The sequence below is a fragment of the Harpia harpyja genome, chromosome Z, assembly GCF_026419915.1.
Source record: "Harpia harpyja isolate bHarHar1 chromosome Z, bHarHar1 primary haplotype, whole genome shotgun sequence".
NCBI classification, from domain to species: Eukaryota; Metazoa; Chordata; class Aves; order Accipitriformes; family Accipitridae; genus Harpia; species Harpia harpyja.
In genome coordinates this window covers 97820551-97845245 of record NC_068969.1, presented here as the reverse complement: position 1 = coordinate 97845245, position 24695 = coordinate 97820551, and the positions used below count along the sequence as shown (strand labels likewise).

The window sequence follows — 24695 nt, the reverse complement described above, 5'->3', positions numbered from 1 at the left end:
ACAGGGTCTCCCTATGAACAGATGTGAAACTACAAATTTCACCAGTTGCAATGAAAGAACATTTTGTTCTGAGACTGCATTTGGGATATGCAAGCTCTGGCAGGAATTATTAGCTTGAAACAAGTGAAGATAAATTAATAGTTTCCATTAAATATGCCAGGACAATTATTTTCAGCCCATTTAGAAATATTCACAGAATGTACTTCAACATACATCACAAGGACTGGCTTGAAAAAAATGGTGCAAGCAGGACTGATGCCTGTAGCTCAGGGCACGTAAGTAGATTCACTGCTGAGTTTGGCCTTGCAGGTGGTAACAAGCTACTAAAGCAAAAGTTGTAGCTGGCCCTTACTAATACTTTAATAAAAACATAAAAGGTTTATGACCATTTCTGTCCTATGTTCTTCCCAAACCAACGTTTTCTGAGTTGTAGGAGGGCTGGGGGAGCAGGACACGACCCCAAGCCCAAGCACCACTACTGCTGACACAGATTTCTGTGCTCAGGTCACCGAGTCACAGCACAGGGGAAGGTGCTCCCCTGGGAACCAGCATTTCTGACGTTTCAAGAAAAAAGTTCCTTTTCTCAAGTTACGGGAACAACTACAAAGCAGCTAGGTTCTGATTAACAAAAAATCAAAATCAGGTCAAATAATGCATTTGGTGGGAGGCTGGGGTGAGTGTGTATTTTTGATCAAGATGAAAATCGAAGACAGAACAGCATTAATGTATTAACATTTAAGAATTTGGTATTTCAAAATCTTCCGAGCGTGTCCAGTTAAATAATACAAAAACTTACTGAAACAAACCCAGAGCAGTCCTGTTTGAGCAAGTTCAAATCAATGCCTTTATTTTGATGTTACATTCGTACAAGTGCTGAACACGGCCAGGTAGATGCATGATGAGATGTCTTCTCTTTTTCCAGCCACATGCATTATGTTAGAGGCACAACCCTGGGCACTGCACAACAGTGACCTCAGCACACGTGCAATTTAAAAAATAAGTATCAGAAAACTTGGAATAATGCTGTTAGTGGCAATGGGATCCTGTTGTGTTTCTGCACCAACTGCAGTACTTTACAGGTCTTCAAAGAAAGCACAAAAACATAAGTGTGTGGATTATAAACAAAACAGTTTATTGGTTTTATGTATGTTTTCAAGGTACTTTCATGCTGCAGTTTAAAACTCCATTTGGTAAGAAAGTGAACCTTCATAAACCCCATCTTCACTAAATAAAACACACAACTTCAAGGTTAAATGAAACAACCAAAAAATTCAAACCAGATCCTGACCATAAACTATGTACGCTCCTGGAATCACAAAAAGAATCCAGAAGTACAAAACGTTTTTCTTGGGGATTTTCTAGATTGACTGTTATTTAGGAAACCCATGATGAGATTCATCCCAGCGAGTTTTTACTATCTCAAAGCTGGATTTCTAGCCAAGCCAGTGACCTCAGCTCATCCAGAGTTGACTCCTCTCACCTATATTAAATATCTATGTAAGAACAAGATGAACTGTCCTCTGCCAAAGACTATTCTGTTGTCCACAGGAAAAGCTTACATTAATGCAATGAGATTTTTTTTTTTTTTTTTTACTAGGGATTCAGGGTAGGATATTAAAGCAAATCCATATGTAGTTATCAGTTACAATAATACCTCTGCATTTTGTATGAAACCCAGTAATCGTTGATACAATATACTTATATCCATATAAAGTTCTCATCAAAACATTCCATAATATGGCAGGCGTTTTGGCACAGTTGTCTCACCGTAGCACCAACTGAACAAGAAAACTGAATGCTGGCACACTTCACTGATTAATTAGGAATTTAGGATGGTTTTATTTAACAAAAACAACAAACAAACAAACAAAAAAACCAACCTCAATGCTTTAAAAATTAAGCCCAATGCTCAAAATACAATTCCATAATGCCTGATCTATTTGAGATGAACATCCGCCGTCAGCCAAAAGCATTTTGGAAACAGAGAAAAAGAGTTCAGCCCATTATGCCGAAGCCAAAAAAGCCAGCACAAATCCTACCACCTTTTCTGTATTTTTTGTGTATCATTTCTTGCTCAGAGCATGCAAATGTGAAACTCAAGAATGCCCATTGAATTCTGGAATTCTAATTGCATTGCTGCTTTTTTGACTCAGTTGCTATTATGTTGTGGTCTCATTTTTTACCTTTGCCAGCACTACAGCAGCCCTGCGTTCCATCTCCACTGCACACTGAGCACCACAACTTTAGGCACACCTGTCTTTACAATACGTTTAGCAAAATCTCATTAAGCACCCACTTCACTTCCATATTTCTGTTCAGCCTGTCACAGGTCCACAGTGTGGATTTTGTCACCAGACTTCAGCAGCTTTCAGCACCACACTATTTTGGTACCGAATTCGAGGTGTATCACTTGGTCTCCTGGTGGGTACTGGAGTATGACACCTCTTTTGCTGTTGACAGGAAGGTCTCAGTGGTAGAGAAATGTGAGACGGGCTTCTTTAAGCATCAGAGAAGTGCTGGGATTATAATTCTTTACTCCTCCTTCGACTGAGGCCTTGGAGGAGGTGTAAAGCGATCAGGTTCCTGCTATCACCTAGAAGGCATCGGAGGCAGGCTGTAGCTGACAGCTGGGATCTGGAGGAAGCTGTTGTCTGCTTGGCATTAGTAGAAGAGGTCTCAGGAAATGGCAAAAGGAAATGGTACAGCTGCACCTCCACAAAGGATGCTGGGTTGTCCCTGTGATGGCTGGCAGTACCACCTCTCTGGCTGAGAGTTTCTAAGAACAGTCCCAAAGATTTTCTTTGGAAAAGCAGAAAAGGTCTACAATGCAGGTTTGTAGCAGTCCACCTGGGACACCTGAACACCCCAGCCTTTTACACTGATGGCACTGCTTGAATTCAAACCTGCTCACACTGGCATCAGGTAAAAATGGTAATGACAGAGAAATAAAACCTGTGCATCAGGGTTCAAATACATTTTAGTTTGAGCATATAAAGGGTTCATATCTTTAGTCTCTAGTGCTCCACCAACCTGACTAGCAGAAGATGTGGCTTGCATATTTTCCACTGACATGGATTACTCTCCTTGAAGTGGGCTCTGAAAAATGCATTGCTTCCAAATGCACCACAATCATGGCTGACCATGGCCGAGGTGGTAAAGATGAGAAAGACTGCCCCCACTGCTCCCATGTTTAATTCCCAGAACACAGCAGTAAGCAGAGACTTAGTCTGGCCCTTCTTAAGGGTGAAAATTTCTCATAATTGAAATACATAAATGACAGAAACACAGCTAAAAATCAACAACAAAGAAACCCGATCCAAAACATAGCGTGAAATGAATAGCACCAAGGATGTTGAGGCCCACACATCTGTTCTATAAAAGCAAAAACTGCAGTACCTAGACTCAAAAACGATATTCCAGTGTTTACTGAGTGCAGTGCTGAGACTGCATCCTGATATTGAGCACAGTGGCTTTACAGAGAAGCTCACTGGAAACTGTAACAATACAAAAGTACAAAAATAGATGAGAAGTTCAGTGGTTAGTAAGAGACTGGTTATGATCACAGCACCATTCCCCTGAAGTCAGTTTGTTCTCTAAAGTCAACAAGAATTTTGCTGTTGTCCTCAGCAGAAGCAAGATTGGACCTTAACTGGAGACTGCACATCACTATTGAGCTTGGATTTCCAAAAATACAAAAATATTCCCTTTGCAGGGAAATTATTGCACATTTTACCACCAGAGCAAAATTAGAGTAGGTAGCACTTGCCATAGTGTTTAAGACACATGTGTTCGGTGTTCTGGGAGATGAAGTATAAATTGTCAAACTTCAGAAGGGGATATGTACTTCCTTGCAGGATTGTTTCTGTCAGTAGCTCCACAACAGATGACATTATGCAGCAGAGGACTTAATTCTACTGCCATCTGCTTGAACGCCCAGACTCTAGAGAGAGTTGTGTTTGCATCACTGAAGGCAGAATTTAGCACTTTGTCAGGAGCAGGAAATTTTTATATGCTTGCACTTCCAGACATAACCTAAGCCTACAGGTAATTCAGCAGACAGGCTAAATGGCAGATACACAGTTTTTGCCATGTGGATTAGAGGTCATGGATGCATTTTACCAGTCTGCAGACATTAAAGGCTAGAGTTCAGTATCAAATGAGGAAAAAGAAAAACAAACGAACAAACAACAACTCACAGTAAAAATATTTTACCAGAATCCTTATATACTGTCACTGCTGTACTATTGTTCCCGAGTTGAATTCTAGATTTCCAGTTCAGCGACTTGGATGAACACCTGTCAAAATAATCACAGCTTGCTTTGTTTAGTACTGGCCTCTGAACAGCCTTTGGGTCAAAATGACATTATTGAGATTAGCACCTTGGCAATTACTTACAGAAAAAGTTGAAAGTTTTTCAAATAGAAAGAATACCTTTATAGCAAACCTGGTTCTTCAAAAAAAGTAATTATATTAAAAATATATAATCCATGACAGAACATTCTATTTTACCCCTGTCACGAGAAATAAAAATATTGCATACACAGGGTGCACTCAAAATCTATGGGGCCAAATTCTGCACTGAATTAAGTGGGAATTTTGCTGAAGTACCAACTGGAAATCTTATTTTATGGCCATTGTAATCAGTAAGATTTTATTATTATTATTTCACAGGTATTTGGATTTCATCTAACAAACAGTGCATCATTTGACCTGTAATAAATATAAATAAAGAACAAATTACATGTCAACAACATATACTCTCTTTTCCATACTATCTCAATTAGCATGACCAAAACTGGCCATAACTACACCCAGTATTGATTGTGCTTCAAAGTTGGGTTTGTTTTTCGACAATACTGGATCATTTCAGGATCGAGGTTTAACCAGCTGTTTTGCAGAGACTGTTCTACCGTTGGAGAAACCACTGCGGGAAGCAGCTGTTCATGTCTTACTGCCATGAATGCTGAGGCTCTACTCCTCTCAACCCCCTTCAGGAGAGGAGTCACTGTAACACTGGGTACAGACAAGCTCCGTTCCAGACACCAATCCGGACTACTGAGGACTGCATCTGTTTGACTTTTGACAAGCGGTTTTGTCTTCTCTTTCTTCTGACACATTAGCAAAATACACACAGAAATAACAGCAACGATAAGTAGCACAGACGCTAGGACCAGGGGGATAATGATGTACCAAGGGTTTCTGCTTTCACCTCCCTGTTCTCTGGGACTCCTGGCATTAACCTGAGTTGTGGTCTTAGTCCCTGCAGATCCACTTGTTCCCATTGCCAGATTTAGCAACAGACCTTCCTCACGTAGATTTCCCCAGTGATTCTGCCCTGGCCACAGGGTTGGTTCAGTCTTCTGTGGTGCTACTGTAGGCTCTTCATTCTGAAAGGAGGCTGGTGCCTCGTCCTTTGAGGTAGTGTGAATTTTTAAAGTGGTCACGCTGGTTATGGAAGGCACTTCAGTTGTAAAACCCTGCACAAGTGGAGGACTGTATGGCATGATGGAATACTGAAAATAGCCAACAGCAGGCTGCACAGCATCTGCCCTGAGTATAAATGTGAATGAGTCATTTAACAGATCAATGCCTGTCATATTGGTATCTATGTCTAGAAGCACAACACCACTATCAATGTCAGCCTGCGTGAATGTCTGAGTATCTTCGAACACTGCACCATTCACGAACTTTTTCTTCACAATCCTTCCATGAGACGGGGGCACTATCACTTCAAATCTAGGATTGCTCTTTGTCAAATTAGCTAGCTCAGAAGCATCCAGGTCACTGTTTCTGAACTTATAAGCTGCTTGATTTGAAATCTGCATGTCAGGTACAACTTGTACTAAAGGCTTCACTGTGATGTTCAGCACTTGTCCTGTTAGATTGCCTTCTGCAGTGAAGAGCATAAACTCCAGTACTTCTTTGGATGCAGTGAGATTTGTCAGGTGGTAAGACAGCCTTCCTGAGTACAAATCTGCTTGCTCAAATTTAGTAACTTCCTCATTTCCAATCATCAGATGCCCGTATTTGAGTGGCTGAGTTATTTCATACATAATATTAGTGCTTTTTCCATTTGTGACAGCTGAAAGCTGCACATTAGTAATAGTGACAGATGTCTGGCCCTGTGGAAGTGCAACATTGGTAAGGTTGACCAGGACAAGAGCGATTGGTATGACTTCAAGACTGAATAGTTTGTATAAAGGGCGATGTTTACCATCAGTCACACTGAAATAAAACACCCCAGAAGATGAACTTCCATCCTGTACAAACCAAACTTTACCACTATCAACATCAGCTTGTGTGAAATCCTTTATAGAGACACTGAGATTGCTTTTCATTGCTAAATAACCATTATTGGGGTTGCTAACAATGGTGTATTTGAGCTCGGCTGGGGCATTATCTAGGTCTTCAACTTTCAGATTCTCTGATCCCAGCACTGACACATCTCCCTGCAGGACTTTCAAGTGCAGCCTTTTAGTCTTCAATTCTGGAGCTTGGTCATTCACTGGAACAACAGTGATATTAAACATCTCCTCTAAAACTTCGCTATGGGGCTTTGTTGCAGACTTGCTCTTTAGGTTTAACCAAACAGCAAAAGTGAAATTGTCGTTAAGCGATTCAGAATTATCATGTACGTACACAATTCCAAATTTGTTCAGTATGTATTGGGAGAAGTTAGGCTTTTCTTTGGTAACATTTCTTTCTCCAACAATAATCATGCCATGTTGGGGTAAAGATACAACTTGATACCAGACTTCATACATGGAGCGCTGTACCTCAGGTAGCTTAATCAATAGATTCGAAGCATCTAAATTTGTTTTGTTGATTAATACTCTACCTCCTTCCTGGACTATGGCACCTAGCAAAACGGAAAAGACAATCTTAATAATTGACTCTTTTATAGTTGCAATGTATCAGAAATTAGATATCAAACATTGATGATGCTCAGAAAAGTTTCTCCTTCATGGTATCCTTGATTTCCATATGTCAGGCTAAAAATATATTACCACTATTTTTAAAATACAGTCACATATAAGAGACAAGATTTTCTACTGATGCATAGATTAAGATTAAAGAAATATCAGTTATCTCACAGCTTCTGAGTGTTTCCACCTACCATTACAGCAAAATGGAGAATACCCCCTACAGCAGTAGGAAGGAATAAACATAGGTAGTTAATCTCATTTTTAAAGATGCAGTGATGCAGTTTTCCAAACTACTATCTACACTACACACAGAAAAGCATTCTGGTCATTTCTTATTGAAGAGAAAGTAGCCTTTGTTTTTTCACATTTGTTCACTGGAACCCTGACAGATCTGAAACAATTTAGAGCCCAAACAGTACAGCATCTTTACCTGTATTTGCCAGAAGGTGACTGTTCCGATCATGCCTGGTAATTTCGTAAGAAATGACAATATGGAACACCTGTAGGTCTAGAGCTGACGGTGGAGAGGAGACAGTAAAGGTAAAGAAATCTTCTGCACTCCAGCCAGCTGACTCGTCATGTAAGTGCTCATACATGACCACACCTTCATCCACCTGTTTCGTGTAAAGAAAAGCCACAGATATAAGAGGAGAATAATTTTAAACACAGAAGTGTAAGGAGAGAAAAAAAAAAATCTTAAGAACATTGTTCAAGAGAGGCCTTTGTACCTTAGTCCACGCACAGTGTATACAGAATCATAGAACTGTTTAGGTTGGAAAAGACCTGTAAGATCATTCAGTCCAACCATTAACCTAGCACTGCCAAGTCCACCACTAAACCATGTCCTTAAGTGCCACATCTATGCATCTTTTAAATACCTCCAGGGATGGTGACTCAACCACTTCTCTGGGCAGCCTGTTCCAATGCCTGACAACCCTTCCAGTGATGAAATTTTTCCTAATATCCAATCTAAACCTCCCCTGGCACAACTTGAAGCCATTTCCTCTCATCCTATCACTAGTTACTTGGTAGAAGAGACCAACACCCACCTCACTACAACCTCCTTTCAGGCAGTTGTAGAGAGCGATAAGGTCTCCCCTCAGCCTCCTCTTTTCCAGACTAAACAACCCCAGTTCCCTCAGCCGCTCCTCATAAGACTTGTGCTCTAGACCCTTCACCAGCTTTGTTGCCCTTCTCTGGACACACTCCAGCAACTCAATGTCTCTCCTGTAGTGAGGGGCCCAAAACTGAACACAGTACTCGAGGTGCGGCCTCACCAGTGCCGAGTACAGGGGAACAACCACCTCCCTGCTCCTGCTGGCCACACTATTTCTGATACAGGCCAGGATGCCGTTGGCCTTCTTGGCCACCTGGGCACACTGCTGGCTCATATTCAGCCGGCTGTCGACCAGCACCCCCAGGTCTTTCTCTGCCGGGCAGCTTTCCAGCCACTCTTCCCCAAGCCTGTAGCGCTGCGTGGGGTTGTTGTGACCCAAGTGCAGGATCCAGCACTTCACCTTGTTGAACCTCATATGATTGGCCTCGGCCCATCGATGCAGCCTGTATGTAACTTACATTGAGATTATCTTGCATTTCTCTTTTTCTTAAGATGGACTCTGTTGCCAGACAAGCTTACTTGAAGGTAGGTGAAATGTTACTGGGCATGAATGCTTCATAAAGGCCTTATGTGAAGAACAGAGATATAAAACATCGAGAAACTTATCTCAAACTAGCGATGGTAACGGTGAACAGGAGCTCAGCTGGACTGTATATTTAGTGAACTGGAGTATCATATGTCTAGGGTTTTTTCTTTATAAGGATACTACCGGGGCTGGACTCATTGTTCTGAAAAAGCATATGAAAGACTGAAGGCTTGAAAGGGACTTTGATGCAGGTATTTCATGGTGAATAGCAAGAGATATTTGGTAAGAGACTACAGAAAGCAGAAGGAGGTGCAATTACCATCGAAATACACTCTTATTTATAACCAAAGAGCTGATGGTATTACTTAGTGGAAAATTTCTACATCACAACAAGAAGGGGATTCCTAAGAGACAGGAAGAAACCTGGCCTGTCCTATACCTGCCTTCACTGACCTTGCAGATCGTCATACTCAAGGGAATCCTATCAGTCCCACCATGAGGATTTAAGCCTCAAAGTACTGCAAAATACTGCAGTAAATCTTCAGAGAAACACATATTTATACGAGATACAACCATTTACATCTTTAGGCCCCAAAGCAAAAGGCAGTATTTTCAGACTGGGATTCTCATCAGTTGGAACTACACCCGAACTTTAAGATCAATACCATAATACACTGAAACTGCAATAGGATTCCTAATAACCACAAGACTAGAACACTTACTAAATCTCATCCAGTCGATTCAGCGTCTTGTCTGCTTGATAATTCATTCACTGACCTGAAGAGAACACAGCTATACCTATTAAATCCTTGGCAACTTCCCAGGCAACTACTGACCTGTCTTGCATGTGTTAGTTTATAATTGCCAGAGATATCCCTGTCTGAGATGGTGCTGGTTCTAAATTTACTACTTGTAACATACTCTACACAGCTTGCAAACACCTTGAAGGAACTCATTAGCACATATTCCTATCACATATGCTTGAAAGGTGTGAAAAAAGAAAACAAAAAAAGCCCTGCTGCTATCACAGATGAAGCACTTAGCAGTATAGAATCTCAGCTGTGACTACAGAGAGAGCTAATCCTGAAATTACTGCAACAGCCCCCACTGAGATCACTAGAGAAACAGGGCTTTCAGGGTCAGTTTTCTCAGCAGCCTCAAAACCATCCCATCTTACCGTCTAAAAAATTCAGACTGATGTGATAAAATCCTATATGCACATCTCCAAGATTATGCTTTCCCTATACTGATTTAATTCTTAATGGCTATCATAGGACGAAACAAATAAAATTTATATTAAAAGGATATGTTGGTTCAGGATAACTTTCCAAAACATGCCTCTAGGGCTTCAAGTTGGAGAAAGCAAATTTTTATACCAAGAACAGGCACAATATGCATCCTTTAAATTCAGCAGTGTTTAGTATCAATCTTAATAGGGTTATTTTTTTTCAACTGCAAGACCATGCTAATATCTGGGCTAAGAATAGAATGGAATTAGTGAAGATTTCTATGTTTACCTCTGTAATGACTTTAAATATAATGAAGAAATGACTTTAAATATAATGAAGAAACTGTGGCTTGCTGTGAGATGAAAATACATCTAAGATACCATAGAAAGTACTGACAGAGAAAAAACCCCAAACATCATGTCAAAAACTACTGTGTTATTCAAGTGCATTTAACACAGAATTAATTTTCTTATATTGGCTGAACAAAAACTGTCCATGAAAAAACTTCTTGGAATGCAATAGTGATTTAAATTCTTTTTTTTTTCTTTTCTTTGGCAACAAAGCAATAAACCACAGGGCATAGGAAGAGTTCAGCACCATAGCAAAAGTGCTAACTAAGCTAGCTTAGTGCTAAACAAGCTAGCTGCATAGTACTTTTCAGAAGTGAAATTTCAAGCTCCACAATACAGAAGGGAGTCAATGAAAACCCAAAGAACTGAACTAACACAAAATATTTTCAATTCAAATCAGATTTACAGGCTTCCTATTACCAAACAGAAATTGAATGTTTTATTCTCCATTACATGAAGAATATACAATATTTTGTAATATCAATGTCATTTTCTCACTGATATTTAACTTCATGTGGCTACAACATGCTAGACAGTGAAAGTTTATTTAGGATCTCTTTTCTCTCCCTTATACCTCATTCTCTACCAGAATAAATAACAAGCTGGTTAGGATACCTTAATTCTACCTGCAATAAGTCACTTAGCTCTATTTGTTTGAAGTGAAAATGGCCAACACAAATACCTCCAACAGAGAAGAAAAGCATACACATTATTACAGCTCAAATCCTTACACAATTTACAAAGTTCAAAGGAAAGTTAGCTATACATTAGTAAGAACTAAAGCTCTAGAGAATAAGTGGCATGTTCTGACATGGCACTGTCTGATAAACATATCTAAAGATCATATCCATAGGCAAAACCAGTAAAACTTCAAAACTTTAGCTGCAAGATTTTCTGTCTGACATGCTTAACTGTTTCATCTAATGCTCATAAAAATCACACATTTTAGGAACAGAATCATAGAATCACAGAATCATAGAATGGTTTGGGTTGGAAGGGACCTTAAAGATCATCTAGTTCCAACCCCCCTGCCATGGGCAGGGACACCTTCCACTAGACCAGGTTGCTCAAAGCCCCATCCAACCCGGCCTTGGGACTCTTCCAGGGATGGGGCATCCACAGCCTTTCTGAGCAACCTGTTTCAGTGTCTCACCACCCTCTCACAGTGAAGAACTTCTTCCTTACATCTAATCTAAATCTACCCTCTTTCATTTTAAAGCCATTACCCCTTGCCCTATCACTACATGTCCTTGTAAAAAGACGGGAACAGTGTCATTATACAGTTCATCTCCCTCATAACGTAAGACAAAACTCACCAACTATTGCAACAAGACCAGTAACATAATGGGATTAGAACATAGTTTTAAGAGAAACATACTGTGTTCATCTTGATTTATAAAGTTCAAGTGGAGATTCATTCCACCACAGTCCTTGGTCAGGTTGTTTCAAAGTTTAATGATAACTAATAAAAATATCAACCTTTTTTCCAGGTCCTACTGGTCAAGTTTCAATTTCTGGCCACTAGATTTTCTCATTCCTTCATATACTAAATCAAACAGCCACTTTTAAAATCTGTAAACGTACATTAAGACCAAAGTATCTCTTAATTTTGCCTCCAGCAAAGTCAGAAGATTGAGCTCCTTTTATCTCCCCCACTTAGATTTTCTGAGAATAACTTACTGCACGCAGAGCACACAGTTATATTCAGATTCTGCACACAGACATTTCTTTTCATTTGCAAAAGAATGTTTTCCATCAAGTTACATGAGCTGCCACACTTTACTCATTCAAGTATGAGACCCTGCATCACAGTTAAGATTCTTTAAACACTTAATATCACAGCCAATCAAGTCAACAGAAGTCCTCTTGGGAACACCCATGAGGACTGTGTACAGCTGAAATGAATCTGATACTTGGACTTTTCACAGAGCAAAAGGCTACTCCTTCTGCCAAAAACTAAAGGCTTCCAACCTTGGACTGCTGGTTAATGGCACCAGAACAGCTCTTCTTGAAAAATACTGCTACAAGCAAAACAGTGGAAATTGCCAAGACCCTGCTAGTATCCAAGCAGAGGGGAACAAAGGCTCCTCTTGCCTTCATTACTAGATGCCAAATACTTAATGACATAGCAAATCTGGGTGATTGCACTGATGGGTCACATACGCCTGGTTACTTAACAGATATAAATGGATCAGACAAAGAACAAGCAACTGAGACGCCCTTTGAAGTAACAATCTACCCATGAACTACTTATTATAAAGTAAATGCTTACCATAGACTGTGTAAAACCGAGGATTTCCTGAGTGGTATTATCAGAATTTATTCTTATCAGCCTTCCAAGTTTTGGGGAAGTTATAATCATAAAAGTTATAGTTCTGTTCCCTGCATTGGTCACATCATTGGTTACAGCTTTCAGATCATGTCGTGAAATAGGTTTTCTGGAACCTAAAAAATGTCAATTACAAGGAACATAGATTTGCAACAGCAATTTTTCCAAAAGGGTAAGTTTCGTATGCACAAGTCACCCTCTCATCTAGGTATTCTACTTAGCATTTTAATATCATTTTATACAATCCGCAGGTTTGCCCTTTTTCTAGTTACCTTCTAGTAAGTCTTCCACAGCTTTTTCCATCAAAAAGCCCATCAGTAAGATGTACCTTTGTTTTACAAATGAAAACTGCAGTTGTCTTCAGCGTATGTAATTGCTGAACACTAGCTTCTGTAAAAACAACCCAAAGTAAGGAATAGAGCATGTATAAGAAGCTCTGTTCCTATATTACATGTCTAGAACTGAATTCAAACTCCAGCTGAAGTCACCATTGCCCACAGAAGGCAGGGTGATTTGGCAGGGAGATGCCTTAACACAGCAAACTTTCTAGTGAAAATACAAACCAAAATCGATTATTACCGGAAGCTTGAACCACACTTTATGGATATGAAAGATGATTTTCATTAAATGAAAATAAAAAATAAATAATGAATTAAACAAATTAGGAAGAACATCACATAACAGAAATAAAGGCCTGAACTGAAATAATGTATTATTAAGATGGATGGAGACTGAGAGATAACAAAATCCTTTTAATACATAGCACCACACTAACCAGTACCTTCTGGCTTAAATATTATAAAGATTATAAAGAACTTTCTGGCATTTAGTCAAACCAAGACAATTTTTGCCATAGCTGTGACAAAACCAAACCTAGTAATTTCCTAAAAGAAAAAAAGAAGTTTTATTTGGCTTCTTTTTGATACACTGTTTCATGGTACACACTCAGCAAACTAAATCTCACGTTTAATGATACTTTTGGAGGAGCAATAGATTCCCATAATCCTATTCTCCCTGCTCCACTTCTGCTTCCATTTTTACATTTACTCTTCTTTTCTTGAGCAACAAGCTTTCATAGGTATCAATACATAATTTCAGATACTAGCAGTATGTATCCTTGAAGTCCGAATTATCTATCCATCTTCAATAAAGCATAATGTTTATACGGGAATAACACAAAATAACATGTTCCTGCTATAATATTCAGAAGAAAAAATAAGGTAAGCAAACTGAAAAATGGGGATGTTTTGCAAGCCATTAGTAATGTCAAGATTCTGCTTGTTTACATGTAGTTGTGCCCTGGTTCAAACCACATCTACTTTGAAATAGAGTTGTTATAATGAAACAAGATCTTCTGGCTCTGCCTGTTTTCCCCTTTTTACCCTCCCATGCCTCTCTGTGTCCATACTGCTTTGAAAAGCAAAGCAATCCCTCAGGTCTAGAAAAATTCTCCCATACTGTATCTAATTCAAGGACTCTCCCTCCTCTTACTCTCTCTTCTTTTCCCTTTTTTGCATGACAAGCAGAGAGGGAAGCACGACCTTGTGTTGTATGTAGAGCAGATGTGGTCAGGAATGTGCAATCGAGAGCAAGAGTAAATCAGACCATGTGTATCCGCAAATACAGTTATTTCACAATAACCTCCTACTTATGCAAATCAGGCCTCATTGCCTTAACAGAGTAAGACAGAGTAATTCTCAAACATAGTCACACTGTAGTGACAGAAGTTACTGCTCCAATTTTTCATAACTATATCAGGTCATCACATCACCACCATCACAGTGCACGGACACGGGGACAGAGGATGTGTGCCACAAAGCCCCTGTTTGTTCCTAATAGACCTGATCTCAATCACTGCACAACACAGGCTGAAATACAGTGTAGGGCCCCAGATAATAAAGTCTCTCACACTTTCCTGTAAAATGGGATCCCCTCCCAGACATAACCTGCTCCTTCACCCACTTCTGTCCTGAGACTTGAGAACCTTTTACAGCACCCACAGTAGTTCTGCTCTGGTCTCACATCTCAACAGGGAGAGGAAGATTATTTGCCAGCCAAACAACTGGGTGAAGGAAAGGAAACTGAGAATACTGTCTACTTGTTCCCAAACATGGGAGCAGAGAGGTCGCAAAACCAACCCCACCCAAACGCAGGGGAAAGGAACAGAGGGGAGGAAGACACACAACAAGGATGGGTGACTGTCCTGGTTTCAGCTGGGACAGAGTTAATTGTCTTCCTAGTAGCTGGTACAGTGCTATGTTTTTGAGTTAGGTATGAGAAGAATGTTGATAACACTGATGTTTTCAGTTGTTGCTAAGTAATGTTTAGTCTAAAGTCAAGGATTTTTCAGCTTCTGATGCCCAGCCAACAAGAAGGCTGGAGGGGCACAAGAAGTTGGGAGGGAACACAGCCAGGGCAGCTGACCCAAACTGGCCAACGGGGTATTCCATACCGTGTGGTGTCATGCCCAGTGTATAAACTGGGGGTGTTGGCAGGGAGGGGCAGATCACTGCTCAGGAACTAACTGGGCATCAGTCAGCAAGTGGTGAGCAATTGCACTGTGCATTATTTGTATATTCCAATCCTTTTATTATTACTGTTGTCATTTTATTAGTGTTGTCATTATCATTATTAGTTTCTTGTTTTCTGTTCTATTAAACCGTTCTTATCTCAACCCACAAGTTTTACTTCTTTTCCTGATTTTCTCCCCCATCCCACTGGGTGGTGGTGGGGGAGTGAGTGAGCAGCTGCATGGTGCTTAGTTGCTGGCTGGGGTAAAACCACAACAGTGACGAAGAGCAGGGCCAAGCTAATGCGTATGAGTAAAATGCAACAGCATAAGGCCATCATCGGTACCTAATAATTTTGATATCCATTTTTACTGTCTACATTTAAGATTTGGAAAGGGCTTTGGCATGAGCATTCTGCCTATCACTGCTAAGCAGTTACAAGTCATCTCATCTACAGACTGCTTAGACAGCTCTGCTTCCGAATACCTACAAGTCAGGCTGCCTCCCCTTCTCAAAGAGCAACTCAGCTCCTTCATTCTTTGAGCAATTGCTTCCCTGAAGAGAGCAAATCCTCACATTGTAGATATCTAGCATACATAAGAAAAAGCTCATATATCTAGCAATCAATTTATTGAGCACACTGAATAAAACAAGCTTCTGTTGAAGAAAAAAAAAAATCCATAAAGTGTATAAACAAATCTGGTATATCCAACACAAAAGAAGACAGCAGTACATACTCTTACAAAATTGCAGAACAATATTCTCTTGAGAGAATAGATTACACCCAGTCATGAAGACATGGCAAATTCCTCACGATATATTCAATTTTTACTTCCCTAAAGAGAAGATTCTTCAAGTTGTCTCAAAATTCACTTTTTCTGCAGTGCTATGAACTATAGCAGGACACTGGTTATTGTTTTTAAATCTGTTAACCATTTGGCACCATCATTGTTGTAATAGTAATTTCATGATGAGCAAGTACAGCTGAAACCCATACAGCTCCAGAATGTCTTTTAAAAGTATCATAAAGAGAACAGGTGAAAAAGCTAGTAATACTTTTTAACATCAAAAAGGAATTTTGCTAAGCCAAAGTAAGTGAGAATTCAGGAAAAACGGTAGGCTTAGATGAATACAGCTTGCAGTGCTGAAAGAAATAGTGTATTTTGCAAACTGGAGAACTGACTGTCTAGAGACTTTGCCTCCTATGGATGTATCATGGATACTTTTCTTACAATTATCTTTGGCTTAAGATAGAATTCCTATAAATCCCTGTGCCTGAGGCAACCTTACACACCAAAATCGCAGACTAGTAAGCTTTTTAAGTGGATTTATGTGAATCCCATTTATACCGTCTGAATTAGAAGATCATACTGCTACAATCTCATTTTTTGTTGCCTGTGTTTGAGGCGTTTTTGTTGCAAGGCTTTTTTTTTAGACAGCTTATATTCAGGAAGTTTAAGAACCTAACATGCTCCTCTTCTGTATGAAATTAATAAATCAAGGTACAGATAAATACCTGTAGAGCTTTACCAATTCTCAATATCTCTCTCTGGCTGTACAGATCATGTTCACAGCAAAAAGAAGGTAGCAAAAACAAAAGTGTGACACAAGACATTGCTGAGAGAAGACTAATCTTCATTTCTCCTTTAGTCCTGCAATTAATGTTAGATTACTAACCCAATGAGGGATTACTCTTCTCAATGCAAAGCAGTAAATGGCTTTGGTGAGACTCTCTTAACACATCAACTCCTGCAGGAGTAGGATTTCATTAAAAAAAATACTCAGTTGCTGATCCAACTAGTTCCAAATGCACAAATACGAATCAAAGTTTTTAGTCCTCCTGATTCATCAGTGAGTCTGTGCTGCTCTCCATAACTCAGCTTAAACAATAAGAAAGTGAACGAGCAATCTGGCGAGCTTACGTGTGCTATTCAGAATTCCATGGACACAAGCTTCACTCTGCTTTTACCAGGCAAAATCACAACTAGCTAAGACACCTCTAAATACGTGAATATAATATAGAGCTTTTAAGCAAATCTGAATGGGGAATGTTCAGAACTTAGGCAGACACCGTTATTGTCACACTGTGCTTATATATTTCACTGGCAATTTCCATGACTCCAAGCACATGCGCGTATCAAAAAGTTAAAGACTGTAAAACAATAAAGCAATATGTAGTTTGAGAAAACATAACTGTTCTTTTAAAAATCAGACAGATAGATGTTCCCAAGTACAGTTTTCTGTAGTTCAGCCAGCTAGCTATCTAACAAATAACTGTATATTATGCAATGTTTTCAAGTGGACGAAATCATGGTAATCTTTAAAAACGGACCTGGAAAGACTCCGAGTCCTTTGTTCACTTCAAGGCTAATGACTAGCATCCGAGCTGTGATGCTAAAAATCTGTCGAGGTGCAAAGTTCAAGCCATCTGTTACCTGAAAGCTGAAGCCTCCAGACATTGCTCCTGTAGAAAACAAAAACATGAATTTATTCTTGTATTATTCTGTTTGTCATCCAAAACATACAAACATACACTGGACACCTTCTGCTCTTAGCTACAGTGAAATATATCCAAAGTCATCCTGAAGCAATTTTTGGTCAGTACCTTTGTATCTTAATTGGAATTAAATAAATTAATAATGCAGAGAACACCTTCTGAAGGAAGAACTACTGGCTGTTGTTTACACTGAAGGCCAGACATCCCTTAGATGTAAATCAGCAGAGTGCCCCTTCCTTCCTTTCTTCACTGACCCCAGTGGAGCTGAAACCAAGTTAAACTTGGGGAGACGATGACTCCCAGATTTCCTGCTCCTTTTGTGTCTTAGGAGGGACCAAAGCCCTTAAGCAGTCACATTTTAGCAAAGAAGGAATCTGGGGAGAGAAACAACCAGAATGTTCTTTCATTTTGATTTACATTTAAAGGACTGAATCAACTTTCAGGTTGTTTCCTTTGCCTCTTCACTCTGCTTCAGCTTTCCTGAAGAGCGTATGTTGTCACAGCTTAAACTATTTCAGAGGTTATGTGTACTCATAATAAACACACATTTTTTTTCTTTAATCTTAGGACCTGTATGTACTTTGGCACAAGCTATAGCAAAATACCTCCAGGAGTCTGAGTGGATTCCTATAAAAATACATCTCTCAGAACTGACTTACTGCTTTAAGTAGAGGCTCCCCAGATTGTTTAATTAGGTAGAAAGAGAGAATGAAAAATTGAAACATTAACTGTTGCAAACCATTGCCATTGCTTTTCTACTTGCTGTGCCCATTTTAGCCATGACATACTGCTAGATGAATATATATCCTGAAAGTGAGAGAGTGCCATGTACTTTCATGTAAAGATCAGCACTCCTTGCCTAACTATAAATTAACATATCAGAAGAATCAAATATGGGTTCTGAGATTATAGTTAACAACTGCCCTAGGCAATGCTCTTATATCCAGCCAGGCACTGAAGCACCTCTGGGACATCATATTGTTTTTATTTTAAAAGTTTTTATTCTCTGATGTTTTCTCTTGATAAAAATGCACAAGTAGGTGTACATTTAAAAAGGCATTGAGGAGTCTACTCTTTGCCTCAGGTTGGAAAAAAAAGGCTTACTTAGCCTCACCTCCTTTTTTGGCTAATGCAGGTCAACTGCTCGATTGACACAGACATTTTGTCATTGGCAGAGTCAGGAACAGAACTAAATCCTGAAGTGCTGCTTGGGTGGAGCATGTATTATTTTATCGCAATTAATTTTTAAAGGCATATCTGATCAGGGGTGATAAAAAGGACACCAGAAGGAGGATTGTAAAAATTGCACTGAAAAGACACTGAGACTTCAGAACCAACAAGACTTCAATTCAGTACTGCCCTAAGGAAAACACTGGCAGGGTTTAAGGGCAGACCCCATACTGTGAAAACAGGATAGGAGCACCCTGGAGTGAAGCAAGGGTGGAAAAGGGAAGGAATTCTCGCACTGAAAGAGGAGTACAGAAAAGGAAAGGTATGTTCTGCTTCTGCATTTTCGCTGGTGACAGAACAATCAGGCATTATAGAGGAAACAAACACAAAATTTAAGGGAAAAACATGAGAACAAAGAGTGAGATTTGCAACTCGCAGCACAGAATAAGCAGCATAATGCAACTCACAAGACTGAGCAAAGATGAAGGGAAAATTTTATGAGGTCTAATGTTAGAGGCATAAAAGCAAAGTATGGTAGTACTTCCTTTGGCAGTACAAAAGACCCTGAGGATGGAGAGTCACTGCCATGTACAGATGTAAAAGATCTGTGGTGCCATGAGGAACAGCCAGCGGATGGAAGAGCTGGCTCAGCCAAGAAGATGCTGCTTTTACCCTTCAGAAGGGCAAGAGTGAGTAGGAAGAGTATATGCCAGGCTGTAGAAAACATGAAGTAGGGGTACTTCCCAGGAGGAGCCAAAGAAGCTAGCACACACTAGAAGACTGAAGACGAGGGACAGGGCAGCTGAACAGAAAAGGGGTAAAAAGCTGAATGACAGTAACCAGATAAGGAAAGGTGCCAGGACAAGGCTGGAGCAAGAAGGTGAGAGGAACAAGTACATTTCTAGCAACAGCCCAAAATGAAGGAGGAAAGAAAATCACAGAGTGAGAAAGGAAAAGAAACAAAATGTCCAAAGTATCTTCTGAAACACTGGAGGCCGTGAGGCTGAGCAGATGGCAGAGCCAGAGCAGCTGCAAGAGCTGACACATGACCTGGGCAATTTTACATTTCAAATTTACTGTACAACCCACACTCCCACTCACTGGAGAATGAAATTTGCTGTTCTTTTTACTTTTATTAATCAAGATTCACTTCCTAAGACTACAGATGTGTATTTGCCCTTTCTGGAACACAGAGTGGATTCATTTCCTCACACTGAGACTACCACCATCCTGCCACCATAGGGGTTTTTACAAGTCAAAGTCTCCCTTGGAAAAAGTTCAACAGCTTGGCTCACTTCTGCCATGCTCTTGACCTTTCACTTCCTGTGCAAATTATTTGAGCGGGATACTTACAGCTCACCAGCAGCTGCTTGTAAAGCAATTTCAGCAACACATATGCACCCTACAAGACAGTGCATCGGAAGTCAGAGTACTTTAACCTGCACCAAGCCTCATGAAGACACAGCACAGATCTGGAATGACTGCTGCAGCCAAGGGAGCACTAGAAATAATTCCAGCCTGCCTCGGGGCTGGCAAGGGAGTGCTGCACCTCTCCCATCTCCTTCCCCAAAACTGGTTTATTCCTTCTTTAGCACTTCCTTTCTTCTTTCAGCTGAGGTAACACAAAAATACAGCTAGAGCAGGAGAAAAGCAGCTATTGCCCTGTAAAAGCCCCACCTCTTCCTCTGGCTGGAACCCCACTGGGATGTTCATTCCTGCAGCTTCCCAGCACTGCCACTCAAGGATGCATGAAGCTGCCCTGACTTCTTTTTTATTGCCCACACATTCTGTCTGTAGCAGCAGCACAAATAACCCAATCTCTAGCTCTGGCTACTGGCAGAAAAAAGAGACAATGGTTACAGCTGAATTCCTTCACAGCCTGAAAGGGAGGTTGACATCATGCAGATGAAGCATAACTTCATTGCCCAGAGGTGGTCAGGAACACAAATACACTGTGGCAGGTATCTGAGAGACTGTTGGTCCATTAATAGCTCTACACTGTAGCAAGACAGAAAGGCTTCAGGAGATTCTCAATGACAATGGTCAAAAAAATAGATTTCTTTCCTCTGAAAGCTGCATGGCAATGTTCCCCTACTGCAGACCTGTATTCAGAAAGAAGGCTGCTACCAGCTGAACCATTAATACACCAAGGATTCTTGGTGAGCACACATTTAAGTACTTGTCAGACCCTCTCCTGTTTAGTTTGTGACATCATGTATCACATAACCGGTGCTCTGAGATTTTTGTGACATTACAAGGAGACCTTCAAAGGATTACAAACACAAATATACCGAATAGGAGCAGTATTTTGGTAACAAATGTGGTATTTTTGAAACCACATACCATCATGTACAAATACCAGCTGTCCTTCAATTATATGAGCCTGGGTAAAACTAAGGATGCTCTTGTTTGGAGAAGACTTCAGAGCCAAGTGCCCATTGCTAGGTGGAGTAATGGAATATATCAGTTCTGATGGTGAGGAGTCCTTGTCTTCCGCACAGAGGTCATCAACAGTTACTTCTGTGACTGAACCCACCCAGACCTAGAAAAGCAAAAATAAAAAAATTATAGTATTAAAGAAAATGCATACAAAAGAAAATCAGGGGAAAAAAGAAAACTAAAAAAAAAAAGAAAGAAAGAAGAAAGATTTGTGCTGTGCAACACTAGCAGCTATGAGAAGTTTCCTTACTGTACATCCAAATCTCTAATGGACTGGAACAGTTCATGGTGGCAAATGGTTTTCAAAAAACAAGACCACAAAATAATACAAGCAAACACACCCTACACCAGTTTGAGTTTTAGAGAGCTGCAGCACGAATGCTCTATTTGTCAGGCACTATCCAAACTCTTACAAACATAACAAAATTGTATTATGATAACTGAGTCAAAGAGCTCCTTTCCAACACATACACGTGTATATTAGTGTCATGTACTTCACAGCAGGCAAGGCATTCAATATGCTCTACTTTCACCAGCAGAAAAGAAAAAAGAAAACAGCCCAGGGACAGCACACTCTCTAATACAAATGTAACACTTCTCGTAGCTGCATCATTACCTTCTAACAACATGCACTAAAGGCCCTTTTTTAGTGCACCAAACAACCCACAGAGGTGCTCAGTCCAGTGGAGATGAAGGACTCAACACCTCCAACAGCTGCTTAGCACTTTGCAAGGTCATGCTTCTGGACAAAATAGCTAACTAGTTTTTAGAAAGATTGTATAAAACCCATTACTTAACACTAGTAAATCTAAATGCGTCTTTTCTTTTTTTAGCTTAAGATACACACAAACTACAAGATCCTTCTTTCAAGCAGAAAGGACTGCTGCGTGAGCTTCATCCATATCTTACTGGATAATTTGTTTGGAAAGGATAAGCAACAGCCCATTTTACTCTTCATCTTTATCGTATCTACTTGGAATTACAGACAAAAGTACTAAGACTAACAAAGAACAATACATATTTATCTCAACATAAAATGAAATTCCCAAACATTCAATATGATGACACCAATTCTCCCCATGCAGAATTTATATCATAGTGTACAATCTTAAGAGCCTGAGCCTTTAAAAACCTCCACTTGAGCTTCAAACCACATACTGCATCATCCCTTCCTGCCTTCCTAGGACCTTAGTACACTTAACAAGTATCTGGTAGTAACATCACACCAAATGGTTGAAGAGAGAACACAATCCTTGAAAAAGGGCATTTTACCTCTGCCAAAACCAAAAATCAGCAATCACAGATTTTTCCCTAAGTATTAATTTTACTTTTTAATAAAAACAATGGAAGAAAACCTTTTCAAGCCACTGGGATTTTTGCCACAACACTTCAATAGAGGAAAGATTTCAGACTACATTGTGTCACAAAATATGTGCCATGGAAAAAGAGATACTAAAATGAAATTATATCATAGAATCATAGAATGGTTTGGGTTGGAAGGAACCTTGAAGATAGATCATCTAGTTCCAACCCCCCCGCCATAAGCAGGGACACCTTCCACTAGACCAGGTTGCTCAAAGCCCCATCCAACCTGGCCTTCAACAACTCCAGGGATGGGGCAGCCACAACTTCTCTGGGCAACCTGTTCCAGTGTCCCACCACCCTCACAGTAAAGAATTTCTTCCTAATATCTAGTCTAAATCCACCCTCTTTCAGTTTAAAACCATTACCCCTCGTCCTATCACTACACTCCCTGATAAAAAGTCCCTTCCCGTCTTTCCTGTAGGCCCCCTTTAAGCACTGGAAGGCCGCCACATAGTCTCCACAGAGCCTGCTCTTCTCAGGCTGAACAACCCCAACTCTCTAGCCTGTCGTCACAGTAGAGGTGCTCCAGCCCTCCGATCATTTTTGTGGCCCTCCTCTGGACTCCCTCCAACAGGTCCACATCCTTCTTATGTTGGGGGCCCCAGAACTGAATGCAGTACTGCAGGCAGGGTCTCATGAGAAAGGAGTAAAGGGGGACAATCACCTCCCTTGACCTGCTGATTACACTTCTTTTGATGTAGCCTGGAACACAGTTGGCTTTCTGGGCTGTGAGCACACATTGCTGGCTCATACTCAGTTTTTCATCCACTAATATCCCCAAGTCCTTCTCCGCGGGGCTGCTCTCAATCCACTCATTGCCCAGCCTGTGTTTGTGCTTGGGATTGCCCCGACCCACGTGCAGGACCTTGCACTTGGCCCTGTTGAACTTCAAGAGGTTCACACGGGCCCACCTCTCAAGCCTGTCAAGGTCCCTCTGGATGGCATCCCTTCCCTCCAGCGTGTCAACCACACCACATAGCTTGGTGTCGTCAGCAACTTGCTGAGGTGCACTCAATCCCACTGTCCATGTCAATGACACAGATGTTAAACAGCACCGGTCCCAATACCGACCCCTAAGGAATACCACTCGTCACTGCTCTCCATCAGACATCGAGCTGTTGACCACAACTCTTTGAGTGCGACCGTCCAGCCAATTCCTTATCCACAGAGTGGTCCATCCATCAAATCCATGCCTCTCCAATTTAGAGACAAGGGATGTCATGTGGGACACTGTCAAATGCTTTGCACAAGTCCAGGCAGATGACGTCCGTTGCTCTTCCCTTATCCACTAACACAGCAACCCCGTCGTAGGAGACCACCAAATTTGTCAGGCACAATTTGCCCTGAGTGAAGCCATGTTGGCTGTCACCAGTCACCTTCTTATTTTCTATGTGCCCTAGCATAGTTTCCAGGAGGATCCACTCCATGATTTAGGTTAGATACTAGGAAAAATTTTTTTACTGAGAGGGTTGTCAAACATTGGAATGGTCTGCCCAGGGAAGTGGTTGATTCACCATCCCTGGAGGTATTCAAAAAGCAAGTGGACAGGGTACTCCAGGGCATGGTTTAGGTGGCATGGTTAATGGTTGGACTCGATGATCTTGAAGGTTTTTTCCAACCGAAATGATTCTATGATTCTATGATTCTATGATCTTGCAGGGCAGAGAGGTGAGACTGACTGGCCTGTAGTTCCCTGGGTCTTCCTTTTTTCCCTTTTTAAAAATGGGGGTTATGTTTCCCCTTTTCCAGTCAGTGGGAACTTCACCGGACTGCCACAACTACTCAAATATGATGGATAATGGCTTAGCCACTTCCTCCGCCAGTTCCCTCAGGACCTGCAGATGCATCTCATCAAGTCCCATGGAATTGTGCACCTTCAGGTTCCTTAGATGGCCTTGAACCCGACGTTCTCCTATGGTGGGTGGTTCTTCATTCTCCCAGTCCCCACCTTTGCCTTCTGCGTCTTGGGTAGTGTGGCTCGAGCGCTTGCTGGTGAAGACTGAGGCAAAAAAGTCATTGAGTACCTCAGCCTTCTCCATGTCCCAGGTAACCAGGTCTCCAGTTTCCTTCCGGAGAGGGACCACATTTTCTCTAGTCTTCCTTTTATCACCAGCGCACCTATAGAAACTTTTCTTGTTGACCTTGACATCCCTGGCCAGATTTAATTCTATCAGGGCTTTGCTTTCCTAACCTGATCCCTGGCTACTCAAACAATTTTTCTGTATTCCTCCCAGGCT

At 40.7% G+C, this 24695-nt stretch overlaps 1 protein-coding gene across 1 annotated transcript in view; it reads right to left on the bottom strand.

The window, feature by feature from the left end:
* Positions 1 to 1111: 1111 nt before the first annotated feature.
* Positions 1112 to 24695, bottom strand: part of LOC128136868 (chondroitin sulfate proteoglycan 4-like) — a 45667-nt gene continuing 22083 nt past the window's right edge. The window contains exons 6-10 of the mRNA XM_052777172.1: positions 20998 to 21196; positions 17320 to 17451; positions 12421 to 12593; positions 7357 to 7540; positions 1112 to 6859 (exon numbers count right to left, since the gene is read on the bottom strand). Coding sequence (XP_052633132.1) covers positions 4806 to 6859; positions 7357 to 7540; positions 12421 to 12593; positions 17320 to 17451; positions 20998 to 21196 — 2742 coding nt within the window. The 3' untranslated portion in view covers positions 1112 to 4805. The remainder of the gene's footprint in view (positions 6860 to 7356; positions 7541 to 12420; positions 12594 to 17319; positions 17452 to 20997; positions 21197 to 24695) is intronic.